The 12,893-nt window shown below is 41.0% G+C and overlaps 1 protein-coding gene across 2 annotated transcripts in view; it reads right to left on the bottom strand.

Annotated features, from left to right (window-relative positions):
* Positions 1 to 12,893, bottom strand: part of VPS35L (VPS35 endosomal protein sorting factor like) — a 130,721-nt gene that overhangs the window by 109,115 nt on the left and 8,713 nt on the right. For both annotated transcript variants that reach the window (XM_010598422.3, XM_064295647.1), the window contains exons 2-5: positions 10,163 to 10,262; positions 7,325 to 7,492; positions 4,758 to 4,880; positions 724 to 748 (exon numbers count right to left, since the gene is read on the bottom strand). In XM_010598422.3, coding sequence (XP_010596724.2) covers positions 724 to 748; positions 4,758 to 4,880; positions 7,325 to 7,492; positions 10,163 to 10,262 — 416 coding nt within the window. The remainder of the gene's footprint in view (positions 1 to 723; positions 749 to 4,757; positions 4,881 to 7,324; positions 7,493 to 10,162; positions 10,263 to 12,893) is intronic.

Raw genomic sequence — 12,893 nt, 5'->3', positions numbered from 1 at the left:
AGGCCTCTCCCTCAGCCCTTTGGCTCCTTGGCCTGGCCTCTGCCCAAATCAGTCAAGTATAACATGTTACAAAGCTCTTTAGCTCCACCAACAAATGCTGGGGATACCCCAGTCCAACAGGAAGCCTCCTGCCAAAAGGCTCTCAGCTCCCTCACTCCATGGGTCAGCATACACACTGTAACCACCTTGCTCCGTGGGCCAGGAAGCCCACTGCTCTCGAGCTGGACTCCAGGTTCTGTTTTCGCCATTTCTCTGCCGTTGCTTCTCGCCATCTCACATGGTCTAGGACGTTCTCAGCGCAGGGGCACTGGGTCCAAAGGACACGCTCCATGGCCGGGTCTTCTTTCTTGGTGGTAGTGAAGTCCCTCCTTACCATCTCTGGAATGGGTCATTTTAAGCCCAGTGGGATGGCAAAACTGACCAATCCCGTTGTTAGAGTTCTATACACCTTATTTGCATGGCCCCACCCCTACAAGGGTACCATGCACCTTATATGTATCATTAGCAAGCTGTCTAAACCCTCAGTGGGCCACAAGCACCTTATTTGCAGAGCCCCATTCAAACATTAACAGAAATTCAGCCAATCCTTAATTACAAGATCACGATGAGAAAGGCCATATAAAAGTGATCACGCTACATAACAAACATTTTTTTTCTTTGAAAAATTATATTAAAGGTAATGAAGGAGTTCTCCCATCAAAACAACAACAAAATAAAACTTACCTTTTTCAGATCCCATAAACAGATTCTGCAGAGACATAAAATTCATTAATTTATTTTTAAAATCTTATTTGATTCTATGATTAAAAATTTTCAAAAAATACTTAAGTTATTCCACTAGTACTAAGGCAAGACAGCCCATAAATTTCCAACAAAGTCACTTACTTATCCAAATGAAAGACAGAAAATACATATTCAAAGAAGGAAAATATGGAGATTCAATTTCTACTCAGTTCAGGGCTCTCAAGGTGAGCCAACAAAGAGCAAACTATCTGATATGATCTGATATGACAGTAGAGTCCCATGACATAAACATTTCACTTACCCTAAAGCAGGGTTTCTCAACCTCAGCACTGTCGACATGTTAGGCTAAATAAGTCTCTTGTTGTGGAGGCTGTTCTGTACATAGCAGGATGTTTGGCAGCATCCCCAGCCTCTACCTACAACATGTCAGTAGGACCACCCCCCTCCCCCTGCAAGTCAGCACAGCCAAATGTATTCAGGCATTGGCCAATGTTCCCTGGGGGGACAAAGTCCCTCCCAGTTGAGAATCACTGCTCTAAATAAGCTCTGTGAAACTGAAGAAAAAAAAAAATGTAACTTCCTTGGGTATTATATGCCCTTTTAAAATCTATCTATATGAGCTCAAGCTGACATCAGCAACTTGAAAATTAAGTAGGAACTTTAGGGGGCAGTGAGTTTGTTAATGGGGAAAGAACAACTCAGAAAAGGAGGGTGAGAATGGCTGCACAACTTGAAGAATGTAATTGATGTCACTGAATTGTACATGTACAAATTTGAATTAGCTTTGTTTTTGCTGTGTATATTCTCAACAACAAAAATAAAACACATTATTTTTTTAAATGCAAGTAATCCAGCAATTCTGCCTGCTGTTCTGTTTAATAAGCATAATGTCATAATACAACATCCCCCAAAGATGGGAGTCCACTGTTTCAGTTCTTTCTCTGAACTGTGCCATATCCTCGTTCTTAATACAGTTTTCAAGAAACCAATCGGCCTAGAGTTAATAGAGGAATTTAGCAAAGTTGCAGAGTACAATGTCAACAAACAAAAATCTACTGGATTTCTATACACTGGCAACAAAAAATCTGAAAGAGAAATTAGGGAAACAATTCCATTTACAACAGCACCTAAGAGAATAAAATACCTAGGAATAAATCTAGCCAGGGACATGAAGGACTTTTATACAATAAAAACTATAAAACACTGTTGAAAGAAATTAAAGAAGACTTAAATATATGTAAAGCAGTTCCATGTTCTTGAACTGGAAGACTTAATATTGTTAAGATGCCCATACTATTCAAAGCAATCTGTAAATTCAGTGCAATCCCGATCAAAATTCCAACAGCCTTCTTTACAGAAATAGAAATACCAATCCTCAACTTTACATGAAACGGCAAGAGGCCCGGAACAACTAAAGCAATGTTGAAAAAGAAGGACAAAGTAGGAGGACTCATATTTCCTGATTTTAAAACATACTATACAGCTACAGTAATCAAAACAACCTGGTACTGGTATAACAATAGGCACATCCACCCAAAAAAAACCAAAACCATTGTTGTCGAGTAGATTCTGACTCACAGCAACCCTACAGAACAGAGTAGAACTGTCCCACGAGGCTTCCAAGGAGTGACTGGTAGATTCAAACTGCCCCCTTTTTGGTTAGCAGCCAAGCTCTTAACCACTGGACCACCAGGGCTCCAATAAACACACAGACAAATGGAACAGAACTGAGAGTTCAGAAGTAAACCCACATATCTATGGTCACCTGATTTTTGACAAGGGTACTAAGTCCATTTGATGGGAAAAAAGAATCTCTTCAATAAACAGTGCTAGGAAAATGGGATTTCCACAACCAAAAAAAGGAACGTCTCATATCTCACACAAACACAAATTCAAAACAGATTAAGGACCTAAATATGTAAAATAAAACTATAAAATTCTTAGATACAATGCAGAGGTAAAGCTGCCAGGCCTAACTTTTAATAATGGATTATCTAATATAAAAAAAAGCACATACTGCAAAAGACAAAATAAATGGAATCTCATAAAAATTAAAAACTTTTGTTCATCAAAGTGGCTTTACCAAAAAAGTGAAAAGACAAGCTAAGGACCGGGAGGGTATCTTCAGAAACCATACATCTGATAAGAATCTAATGACCAAAATTTGTACAAAACTTTGAAAACTTAACAATGAAAAGACAACCCAATCATAAGATGGGCAAAGGACTTGAATAGACATTTCACAAAAGGGGACATTCAAATGGCCACCAGACAGATGAAAAGATGCTCAGCATCATTAGCCATCAGAGAGATGCAAATCAAGCCACAATGAGATACCATTTCACTCCCACTACGTTGGCTAAGATTTAAAAAAAAAAGAACAGAAAATAATAAATATTGGCGAGGATGTGGGGAAATCTGGAACATTTATCCATTGCTGGTGGGAATGCAAGATGGTACAGCTGTTGTGGAAAACAGTGTGGCAGTTCCTCAAAAAACTAACAATAGAACTACCATACGACCTAGCAATTCCACTCCTAGGTATATACCCAAAAGACTTGAAAGCAGAGACCTGTACGCCAATACTCATTGCAACACCATTCACAATAGCCAAAAGGTGGAAACAACCTACACGCCCATCAACAGATGAATGGATAAACAAAATGTGGTACATACATACAATGGAATACTACTCAGTCAGTAGGAGAAATGAAGTTTTGATACATGCTACAACATGGATGGAGCTTGAAGACATGCTGAGTGAAATAAGCAATCACAAAATGACAAATATTGCATGACCTCCCTTATATAAAAATGCAAGAAAAGGCAAATGCACAAAGACCAATGTTTATTAGTGGTTACCAAGGGCAGGAGGGAGAAAAGGGGGGTTAATGGTGATGGAAAGATCACATTGATTAAGGGTAGCGCTGCACAGCTGATTACTGTAAACGCTATCAATAAGCCGTATATCTGTAAAAAGTTGAATTGGCAAAAGTTGTGTGATAGATATATTCACAACAACGACAAAAAAAAAAAAAAAAAAGAGTACCTGCTGAGGCTGCTTATGTACAACCAAAACCTCATGAAGTTTGGTTTCTTGGTTTGTCAGTTTAGGGTCATGGTTTCATAGGATATCCCTGCTAATTGGCCTAAAAACATGTTCAGTGTTTTTAGTCTACCTTCTAGTTCGTTCTGAAGTACCTGGGGTCTTAGAAGCTTCATGTGGCCATCTAAGGCACAACAATTGGTCTCTATTTGCCTGGAGCAACAGAAGTCAGGAATAAGAGGAGGAAATGGAATGTGTGGCTAACCGCCTCCATGAACAACTGCCTCTTTTGCCACAAGACCAGAAGAACTGGATGGTGCCCAACTACCATTACTGAACATTTTGATCAAAGATTCCATAGATGAATCCTGATCAAAAGGGGGAACATGTAGTACAGAATTTGAAATTCTCATGGACTCCAGACTTTCTGGAGCCACGGAGAGTAGATGAACTCCTGAAATTATTGCCCTGAGATGATCTTTAAACCTTAAAGCTAAAATATTCCTTAAAGTCATCTTAAAACCCAGCAACAGTTTGGCTTAACTAGTAAAAATGCCTGCCTTGAGCATTACACTCTTTTAAGAACAATCTATATGGGATCAAATTGACAAAAGCAACTCAAAAGATTAGACTGGAATTTTAGGGGGCTGTGAGTTTATGTTAATAAGGGAGGAACAACTCAGAAAATGAGGGTGAAAACAGTTGTACAACTTGAAAAATGTAACCAATATCACTAAAAGGCACATGCAGAAACTGTTGAATAAGTGTATGTTTTGCTGTGTATATTCTCAACAACAAAATAAATAAAACTTAGGGAAAAAAAAGAAAACAATCAGCACTTTTTTCCCAACTAACTTTGATGTAAGAAGTACAATTTGTAGAGAGACTAAGGTGACAGAGCAATATGACAAAAAGACATTACTATTAAATTTGAAGTAGACGCTGGGAGAAAAGTACCAGTACTCACGATAGAGAGCTTTTCTGTGGTAGTGTACCGGGTAAGGATCTCGCCCCGTTTGCTGGACCACGGCTCAAAGTCCGACCCTATCATGGAGTTATCATCTCTATCACGTTTCTTTCTGGAGCTGTCCTACAGAAAGGCAAAACAATTTCTTCAGCAGCAATATAATTTTATTTAAAAAAAATATATAAGCAGAAGGCAGATAGTCCTCTCATTACAAATTGAGATCTATCTAGGTTGGCTGTTCGAACCCATCCCAAGGTGCCTCAGAAGACAGGCCTGGTGACTTGATTCCAAAAGGTCACAGCCTTGAAAATCCTGTGTACAGTTCTACTCTGGACACCTGGGGTTGCCATGAGTTGGAATAGAATCCAGGGCAACTAACAACAACAACAAAGGTTTACTACGATTTAAAAAAAAAAAAAACTTTTCAGGCCATTTCATTATAAATGGCCTAAATAAACATTATCAAAAGATGCTCAAACTCATCAAGAAATCAAGGAAAGGCAAACAGAAAGAGACCACTTTTTCAACTATCGGGTTGGCAAACAGTTAAACGGCTGACAATATGAAGGCTGCCTAGGAGGCAGGGCAACAGAAACTCTTAGACAACACGGGCGGGGGAGGATAACTTGGTAAAGCCTTTTTGGAGAACAATTTGGTAGTATCCATCAAAGCTTTAAACACACTTTCCCCTAACCCAGTAATGAACTTCTAGGAATCCCTCTTTTGGAAATTCTTGCATACATACACAAAACCTAAAAAAGCCAAACCCATTACTGTTGAGTCGATTCTAACTCATAGGGAGTACAACTGCCCCACAGGGTTTCCAAAGATGTAATCTTTATGGAAGCACAATGTCGTATCTTTCTCCTGCAGAATGGCTGGTGGGTTTGAACCACTGACCTTCTGGTTGGCAGCCAAGCACTTTAACCACTGCACCATCAGGGCTCTCTCATATACACAGAGAGGCATGCATATGCAAGGATCACTGGCACCACTGTGTGCACTAGCAAAAAAATAGAAAAAAACCTATAAGCTATCAGTAGGGGAAAGGCTATTAAAAGTATGTTTCACCCAATCTTGAAATTAGTATGCAGCTGTTCAAAATAAAGAGGTTGTTCTGTAAGTACTAATACAAATGCTCTTCAAGACAGATATCTGTTAAGAAAAAAAAAAAAGCTGCAGAAATCTAAATATGCTTCAACTACATTTACACGCGACAGCAAATAAACGTACGTGATGCAGCACAGAATGGTGATTTTGAGCATGGCCTCTGAAGTTAGACTGCCTGGTTTGAATCTGGCTTGAATGCCTTAACATTTCTGTCCCTCCATGTCTGCCTCTGTAAATGAGGATTGTAATGCTTCTCTCCTAAGGCCATACAAGAACTAAACATGAAATACATTTAGAAACAACGCCTGCCCACAGGAAGTTCCTATTATTGTTGTTGTTCTTGTTATTGTTATTTATACATGACTACTATGTTATGTGGAGCCCTGATGGCACAGTGGTTAACTGCTATGGCTGCTAACCGAAAAGGTCAACAGTTCGAATCCACCAGCCACGCCTTGGAAATCCTGTAGGGCAGTTCTCTGCCCTACAGGGTCACTATAAGTCAGAATTGACTCGATGGCAACAGTTTTGGTTTTGGTTTTTGGTATTACGTATGTGGAGCCCTGGTGGAGCAGTGGTTAAGAGCTTAGCCACTAACCAAACAGTTGGTAGTTCAAATCCACCAGCCACTCCTTGGAAACCCTATGGGGCAGTTCTACTCTGTCCCATAGGGTTGCTATGAGTCAGAATTGACGAGATGGCAACGGGTTTGGTCTGCTTAGGACTATGTATGTAAGGAGGCCTGGTAGTGCAGGGGTTAAAACTCTTGGCTGCTAACCAAAAAGTTGGTAGTTCCAACCCATCAGTCACTCTGAGGGAAAAAGAGGTGGCAGTCTGCTTCAGTAAAGATTTTCATCCTTGGAAACCCTATGTGGTGTTCTGCACTGTCCTACAGAGTTGCTATGAGTTGGAATTGACTCAATGGCAACAGGTTTACTCTATATGTAAACACTCAGTCATAAATATTTATGAAAATACCAAGAAAAGGGGATTGAAGAATAAACATTATACTGATAACACTGATGACCTCCAAGGTAGAAAATGGCAGGAGGGGGGTTGTTCGATAGGACTTTAACTGTAGGGTTCAACTCTTTTACATTAAAAACTAGTGAATTACTTATGTAACTTTACAAAAAAAGATCCCAAAGAAAGAATTATAGAAAGAATAAAATTAAAATAAAGAATCCATTTTAAAATGCAGAAAGAAAGAAGGAAGAGAGGGAGGAAGGACGAGAGGGAGGGAGGAACTTCCAGAGTCTACACTAGCCTCTCTTCCTTGCTGTCCTCCCCTATAAGCCATGCCTTCTGGATATCTGGGACTATTTGAATTGTTACAACCAAAACACACTCAGGCATTACTTATACAATTTAAAAACAAAAAGAAAAGCAGCCATCCCTGCCCCTCCTTAGAACTGACCACCCAGATAAATGACTTCCAGTTGCTCGGGGTGTGTTACCATAGCAGCTGCTGTGGCTGTGGGATCAGCAGTGGCAGCGAAGAGGGAGAGGGGGTCAGTGCCATCCAGGACGCTGCTCAGAGGGTCCATCACCGAGCTGGAGGAGGAGGAGGAAGTGGAAGAAGTACTTCCTTTCCGGGTCACTTTCTTTGTCTTTGATTCTGTGACCTGTGGGGAGAATATGAGAAGGTAAAATAGAAGTCCCCTGCTTCTTTCCCTGAGGCAACACTCAGATGGGTTCTTTTCTCTCGCTGTTGGTTGAAGACACTGTTCACATGCAGTAGAGTCAGTCTTATTAGTCTGCCTGGGATGCTTATTTTTGTGACAAAATGACCGTGACTCAGACTGAGCATGGAAAGATAGAAGTTGTGTTAGGAGGGACGAGACGCGGTCCTTCTGATTTACAAGAACGTGATGTAACTGCCTTCTTGTGGGGCTTTGTTACTCAAAGCAGGGCTTCGAACTGGTTTCTTCCCAGTTCAATCATGGCCGAGGAAGCGACAATGGAACAGACCCAAATTTTTAATATTTGGGTAAACCGGAACTATAAACAGAATGGGGAAAATTACCAGTTGAAGCCCTGCTAGAAACCTAATCTCCCTCTCAGAAAACAAGGGCAGCGTATGCACTACAGAACAACCAAATCTCTTGTCCATCAGACTTTGCGCAGAGTTGGAAACAGCAGTGCCCTGTTCAAAGATGGTGGCCAACTGTGCCACTTTGTGTGTAGCGCTCCACAGTCCCGGCAATAATCCAGTCTCAAGCATCAGGCTCCTGAAAGGGCTCATTATGCCTCTTCCAAGTCTCCCATTCCAGGACTTCGAACCATAATTTTTTCCATTCTGGTTATGATCACCCAAATTTTTAAAAATTCAGGTCTGTTCCAGTTTTCCTTCATCGGCCATGACTGAACCAGCTCAAATTGGCTGGAATGGAAGCCCAGGCTCAAAGTGTGGTCCCTAGAAAAGCAGCATCAGCATCACCTGGGAGCATATTACAAATGTAGATTCTCAGGCCTTGCTCCAGACCATCAGAATTTGCATCTTAACAAGATCTCAGGTGATTCGTATGAACAATGGTCTAAAACGGTAATAAGCCAGGGTACTCAAGATTGCTAGGGTCATATACTCTGAAGACAGTCTCAATGGTTCTGTATGACATCTCATCTCCAGAGAGGGAATGCCCAGCTCCTTCCTTTTTTGGAGAACTTCTACCACTATCACCTCCTGCTGTATGTGTTGGGACAGGGGGACATGTTTGTACCACCGGGCCCCACCCTTCCCCAGCTTCAAATGACTGGACCAGGAGTGAAGCCCTGAGCCAAGAGAACCCAACCAGACTCTCTCCCTGGGAATTTAGGGTCAACTTTCAGAAGGGCTAGCTAGGCTCCACTCCTTCTTTAAATGAGGAGGTTATGAAAACTCAGGAGGCAGGGACTGACAGTGATAGACACTTTGGACATGCACCTGTAGGGAATCAGAGAAAACCAATCTGCAGAGAGAGATAAGAATGGAGGGGATGCAGCAGAATGAAGAAGAGAGAGCAGCACCTACCACTGGTGCACGTTTGTTTTTGTCTGCCTAGCACCCATTCCTCCATCTCCCAGTTTCAACACTCCAAATGTTCTTTGAGAAAGCAGCCCTCCTCCACTCTCAATTCCTGCAGGCCTGGTGGGGTAGACTCTATTCCTAGTTCCCAGGGCAGGCATTAGACCTAACCCAATCACCATATTCTATCCCCCTTTTCACCAAGGTTGGTTCAGGGAAGGGCAGATAATGTGTAAATGAAAATGGCTAGAGAAAATCTCCTGGCTGCTGGAGATGCTAAGCTAACAGGACATAATCTTGGAGCTCCTGAAGTTATTCTGTTACTACATAGGGAGTTGAGTTCCTAAGAATGGAACCAATACACTGGTGGGGTCAGATAGCTGCATGAGCCCACAAGTGATGGAGGGAAGCTGAGAAGCTGAACCTCAGTCTTCTGATTTCCCGCTGTATGTAATCATCTCTGTGCATCCTCATATCTTCTGCCATTAAGAAATTTTATATCCTCTCTATCCCCTGGCATGTGTCGATCACATCTCTGCCCCTATGACAACCACACAGTTTCTATTAGTTGCTAATAAAAGAGTGCCAACCCAGCAGAGAGGGACCACCTACGTCTCCCGCTACAGGGCAGTGGTGGCTCAGTGGCGGAATTCTACCTTCCACGTGAGAGATCCAGGTTCAATTTCTTACCAATGTACCTCAAGCGCAGGCCTCACTTGTCTGACAACGGAGGATTGAGTGTTTCCATTTCAGCAGTGAACAGTTTCCAGGCTACAAGAGACTAGGAAGGAAGCCCTGGCGATCTACTTCAGAAAAATCAGCCATTGAAAACCTTATAGATTACAAGAGTCTGACCCCATTGCGCATGGGGTCACCATGTGCCAGGAACCAACTCGACAGCAGCTAAAAACATGTCTCTTGCCTGCTTTTTTTCTTTTCTTTTCAAGCAACTTACTGATAGTCTGAGATGTTGTTCTGCACCACACCCTAATGGTAATTACAGTGACTCTTAGTATTTCAAATTGGCAAATTAAGAAGCAAGATGTATTTTGTTTAAACATCCAAATCAGAAACAAAGCTGTCCCATACTCATGACAGTCTCCCTAATATGAGGAAGAGGGGAATAAACATAATGTGGGTGAGGTCAGTACCAAGAAGCGGGGGCAGAAATACTGGTTGATTCAAATATGCAAAAGCAGCTACCACTGACAAAACAGAAAGGACTCAGGAATACTGTCTGTAATCTTAAGGAATGAGAACATCATTTAGAGAGATTCTCGACAAAACTTACAGTTATGGGTTTCAGTGGGTGATAGTCTCCAAACTCCAACGGCACAGCCTCCAATCGGCATGATGCAAATTCAGCTTTGTAGTTCCGGTTCCTGGAGTGCCTGGCAAACATCAAAACATAGAAACCAATTAGTTCATGAAGCGTCTGTGAAACACTGAACACCTTTTGTTAGAAAAATCCTCTTTGATGGGATAGTTTACGGCAGAACAACGTTTCTACCAAGACCAATAAGATATGTCAAATGACATTTTTTCAAAAGCTGAGGATGTTTCAGTGTAGCCACTGCAATGAATTACGGAACCCAGCAGAGAAGCAGAGGGTGCCGTGGCAGGGAGAGTTGGTATCAGAATTGGTAAAGATGGCACAAAGAGGAGGTATGTTTGACCTCCGCCTCATAGGAATCAGCCTTGGGCTGTTGGTCGTGATTCTCCTTCCCCCTTGTCAAGTTAGAGGAGGTCAGACACCGCCGCCTCACCATTTTTACATTCATCAAGGTAATGTATCACATCAATAGAACAAAGGAAAAGAACCATATATCGCCTACATGGATGAAAAAGAAGTATTTAATAAAATCCAACACACTTTCTTGATGAAAATCCCCCAGAAGACTGGAATAGAAGGGAAGTTCCTCATTACGATTCAGGCCATATATGAAAACCAACAACCAACATTACAGTTAATGGAGACAGATTGAGAGCCTTCCCCTTGAAAGCAGGAAGACAAGGGTGCCTACTCTCACCACTTCTATTTAAATATTATATTAGGAGACCTAACCAGAGTAATAAGACAATAAAAAGAAATAAAAAGTAACCAAATTGGAAAAGAAAAAGTAAAATTATCTCTATTCATGGATGACATGACCCTATACATAGAAAAATCCCAGAGTCCACAAAAAAGCTTTAGGAGCTAACAGAGAAATTTAGCAAAGTTGCAAGGTAATGAGGTCAACAAACAAAAATCAGCAATGAGAAATCTGAAAAGGAAATGAGGGAAGCAATTCCACTGACAACTGCAGCTAAGAGAATAAAATACCTACGAATAAATCTAACCTGGGACATTGTCATGGACTGAACTATATCCCCCAAAAATACACGTCAACTTGGTTAGGCCATGATTTCCAGTATTGTGTGGCTGTCCTCCTTTTTGTGATTGTAATTTTCGAATATGTTGTAAATTATAATCCCTGCTTATGGTTAACAAGGCAGAACTGGATTACGTTAAAGGGGATTAGGGTGCGATTGTAACACCCTTACTAAGGTCACATCCTTGATCCAATGTAAAGGGAGTTTCCCCGGGGTGTGGCCTGCACCACCTTTTATTCTACAAGATATAAAAGGAAAGGCAAGTGAGCAGAGAGCAGGAACCTCATCACCACCAAGAAAGCAGCACTGGGAGCAGAGCACATCCTTTGGACCCAGGGTTCCTATGCCTGAGAAGCTCCTTGACCAGGGGAAGATTGATGACAAAGGCCATCCTCCAGAGCCAAAAAAGAGCGAAAGCCTTCCCCTGGAGCTGATGCCCTGAATCTGGACTGTAAGAGAATAAATTTTTCTTTGTTAAAGCCATCCACTTGTGGTAGTTCTGTTACAGCAGCACCAGATGACTAAGGCATCGTACAAGTCAATGAAAACTATAAACACTGCTGAAAGAAATTAAAGAAGACTTAAATAAATGGAAAGATGTTCCATGATCACAGGTTGAAAGACTTAATATTGTTAAGATACCAATACTACTCAAATGGAGCTACAGATTAACACAATCATTATCAAAATTTCAACTGCCTTCTTTACAGAAACAGAAAAACCAATCCTCAACTTTATATGGAATGGCAAGAGACCCCAAAGAGCTAAAGCAACATTGAAAGAGGAGAATAAAGTAGGGATACTCATACCTCCTGATTTTAAAACACATCCTAGAGCTACAGTAATCAAAACAGCCTGGTCCTGGTATAACAATAGACACACAGACCAATGGAATAAAGAGTCTAGAAATAAACCCACACATCTATGGTCAACTGATTTTTAACAAGAGTGCTAAGTCCATTCGAAGGGAAGAGTCTCTTCAATAAATGGTGCAGGGAAAATTGGATTTCCACATGCAGAAAAATAAAACAGGATCCGCACCTCATACCATACACAAAAACAAATTCAAAATGGATTAAGAACCTAAATGTACAAACTAAAACCATAAAAATCTTAAAAGAAAAAGCAAGGGCAACACTGTCAGGCCTAACTTTCAACAATGGATTATCTAAAGCAAAAGACAAAATAAATGGGACCTCATAAAAATTAAAAACTTTTGCCTGAAGCCAACTCTTCAGACAAAGATTAGACTGGGCTATAAGACATAAAATGAAACTCGTGAACAGTGTGTGTTTTAGTTCAAGTAGATACACAAGACTAAAAGGGCAGCTCCTGTCCGGAGGCTAGATGAGAAGGCAGAAAGGGACAGGAGCTGGTTGAATGCACATGGGAAATTCGGGGTAGAAAGGAGGAGTGTGCTGTCACATTACAGGGAGAGCAACTAGGGTCACATAACAATGTGTATATAAATTTTTGTATGAGAAACTAATTTGAGCAGTAAAGTTTCACTTAAAGCACAATTGAAAAAAAAGAAAAATATTTTGTTCATGAAAGATTTTACCGGAAAAGTGAAAAGACAAGCTGCTGACTGAGAGAATATCTTTGGAAGCCATATATCCCACAAGAATCTAATAACCTATCTATACATA

Source organism: Loxodonta africana, chromosome 12, assembly GCF_030014295.1.
Source record: "Loxodonta africana isolate mLoxAfr1 chromosome 12, mLoxAfr1.hap2, whole genome shotgun sequence".
Taxonomy (NCBI): Eukaryota; Metazoa; Chordata; class Mammalia; order Proboscidea; family Elephantidae; genus Loxodonta; species Loxodonta africana.
The sequence above is the reverse complement of the archived record's forward strand: the minus strand, read 5'-3'. Positions and strand labels throughout refer to the sequence as shown.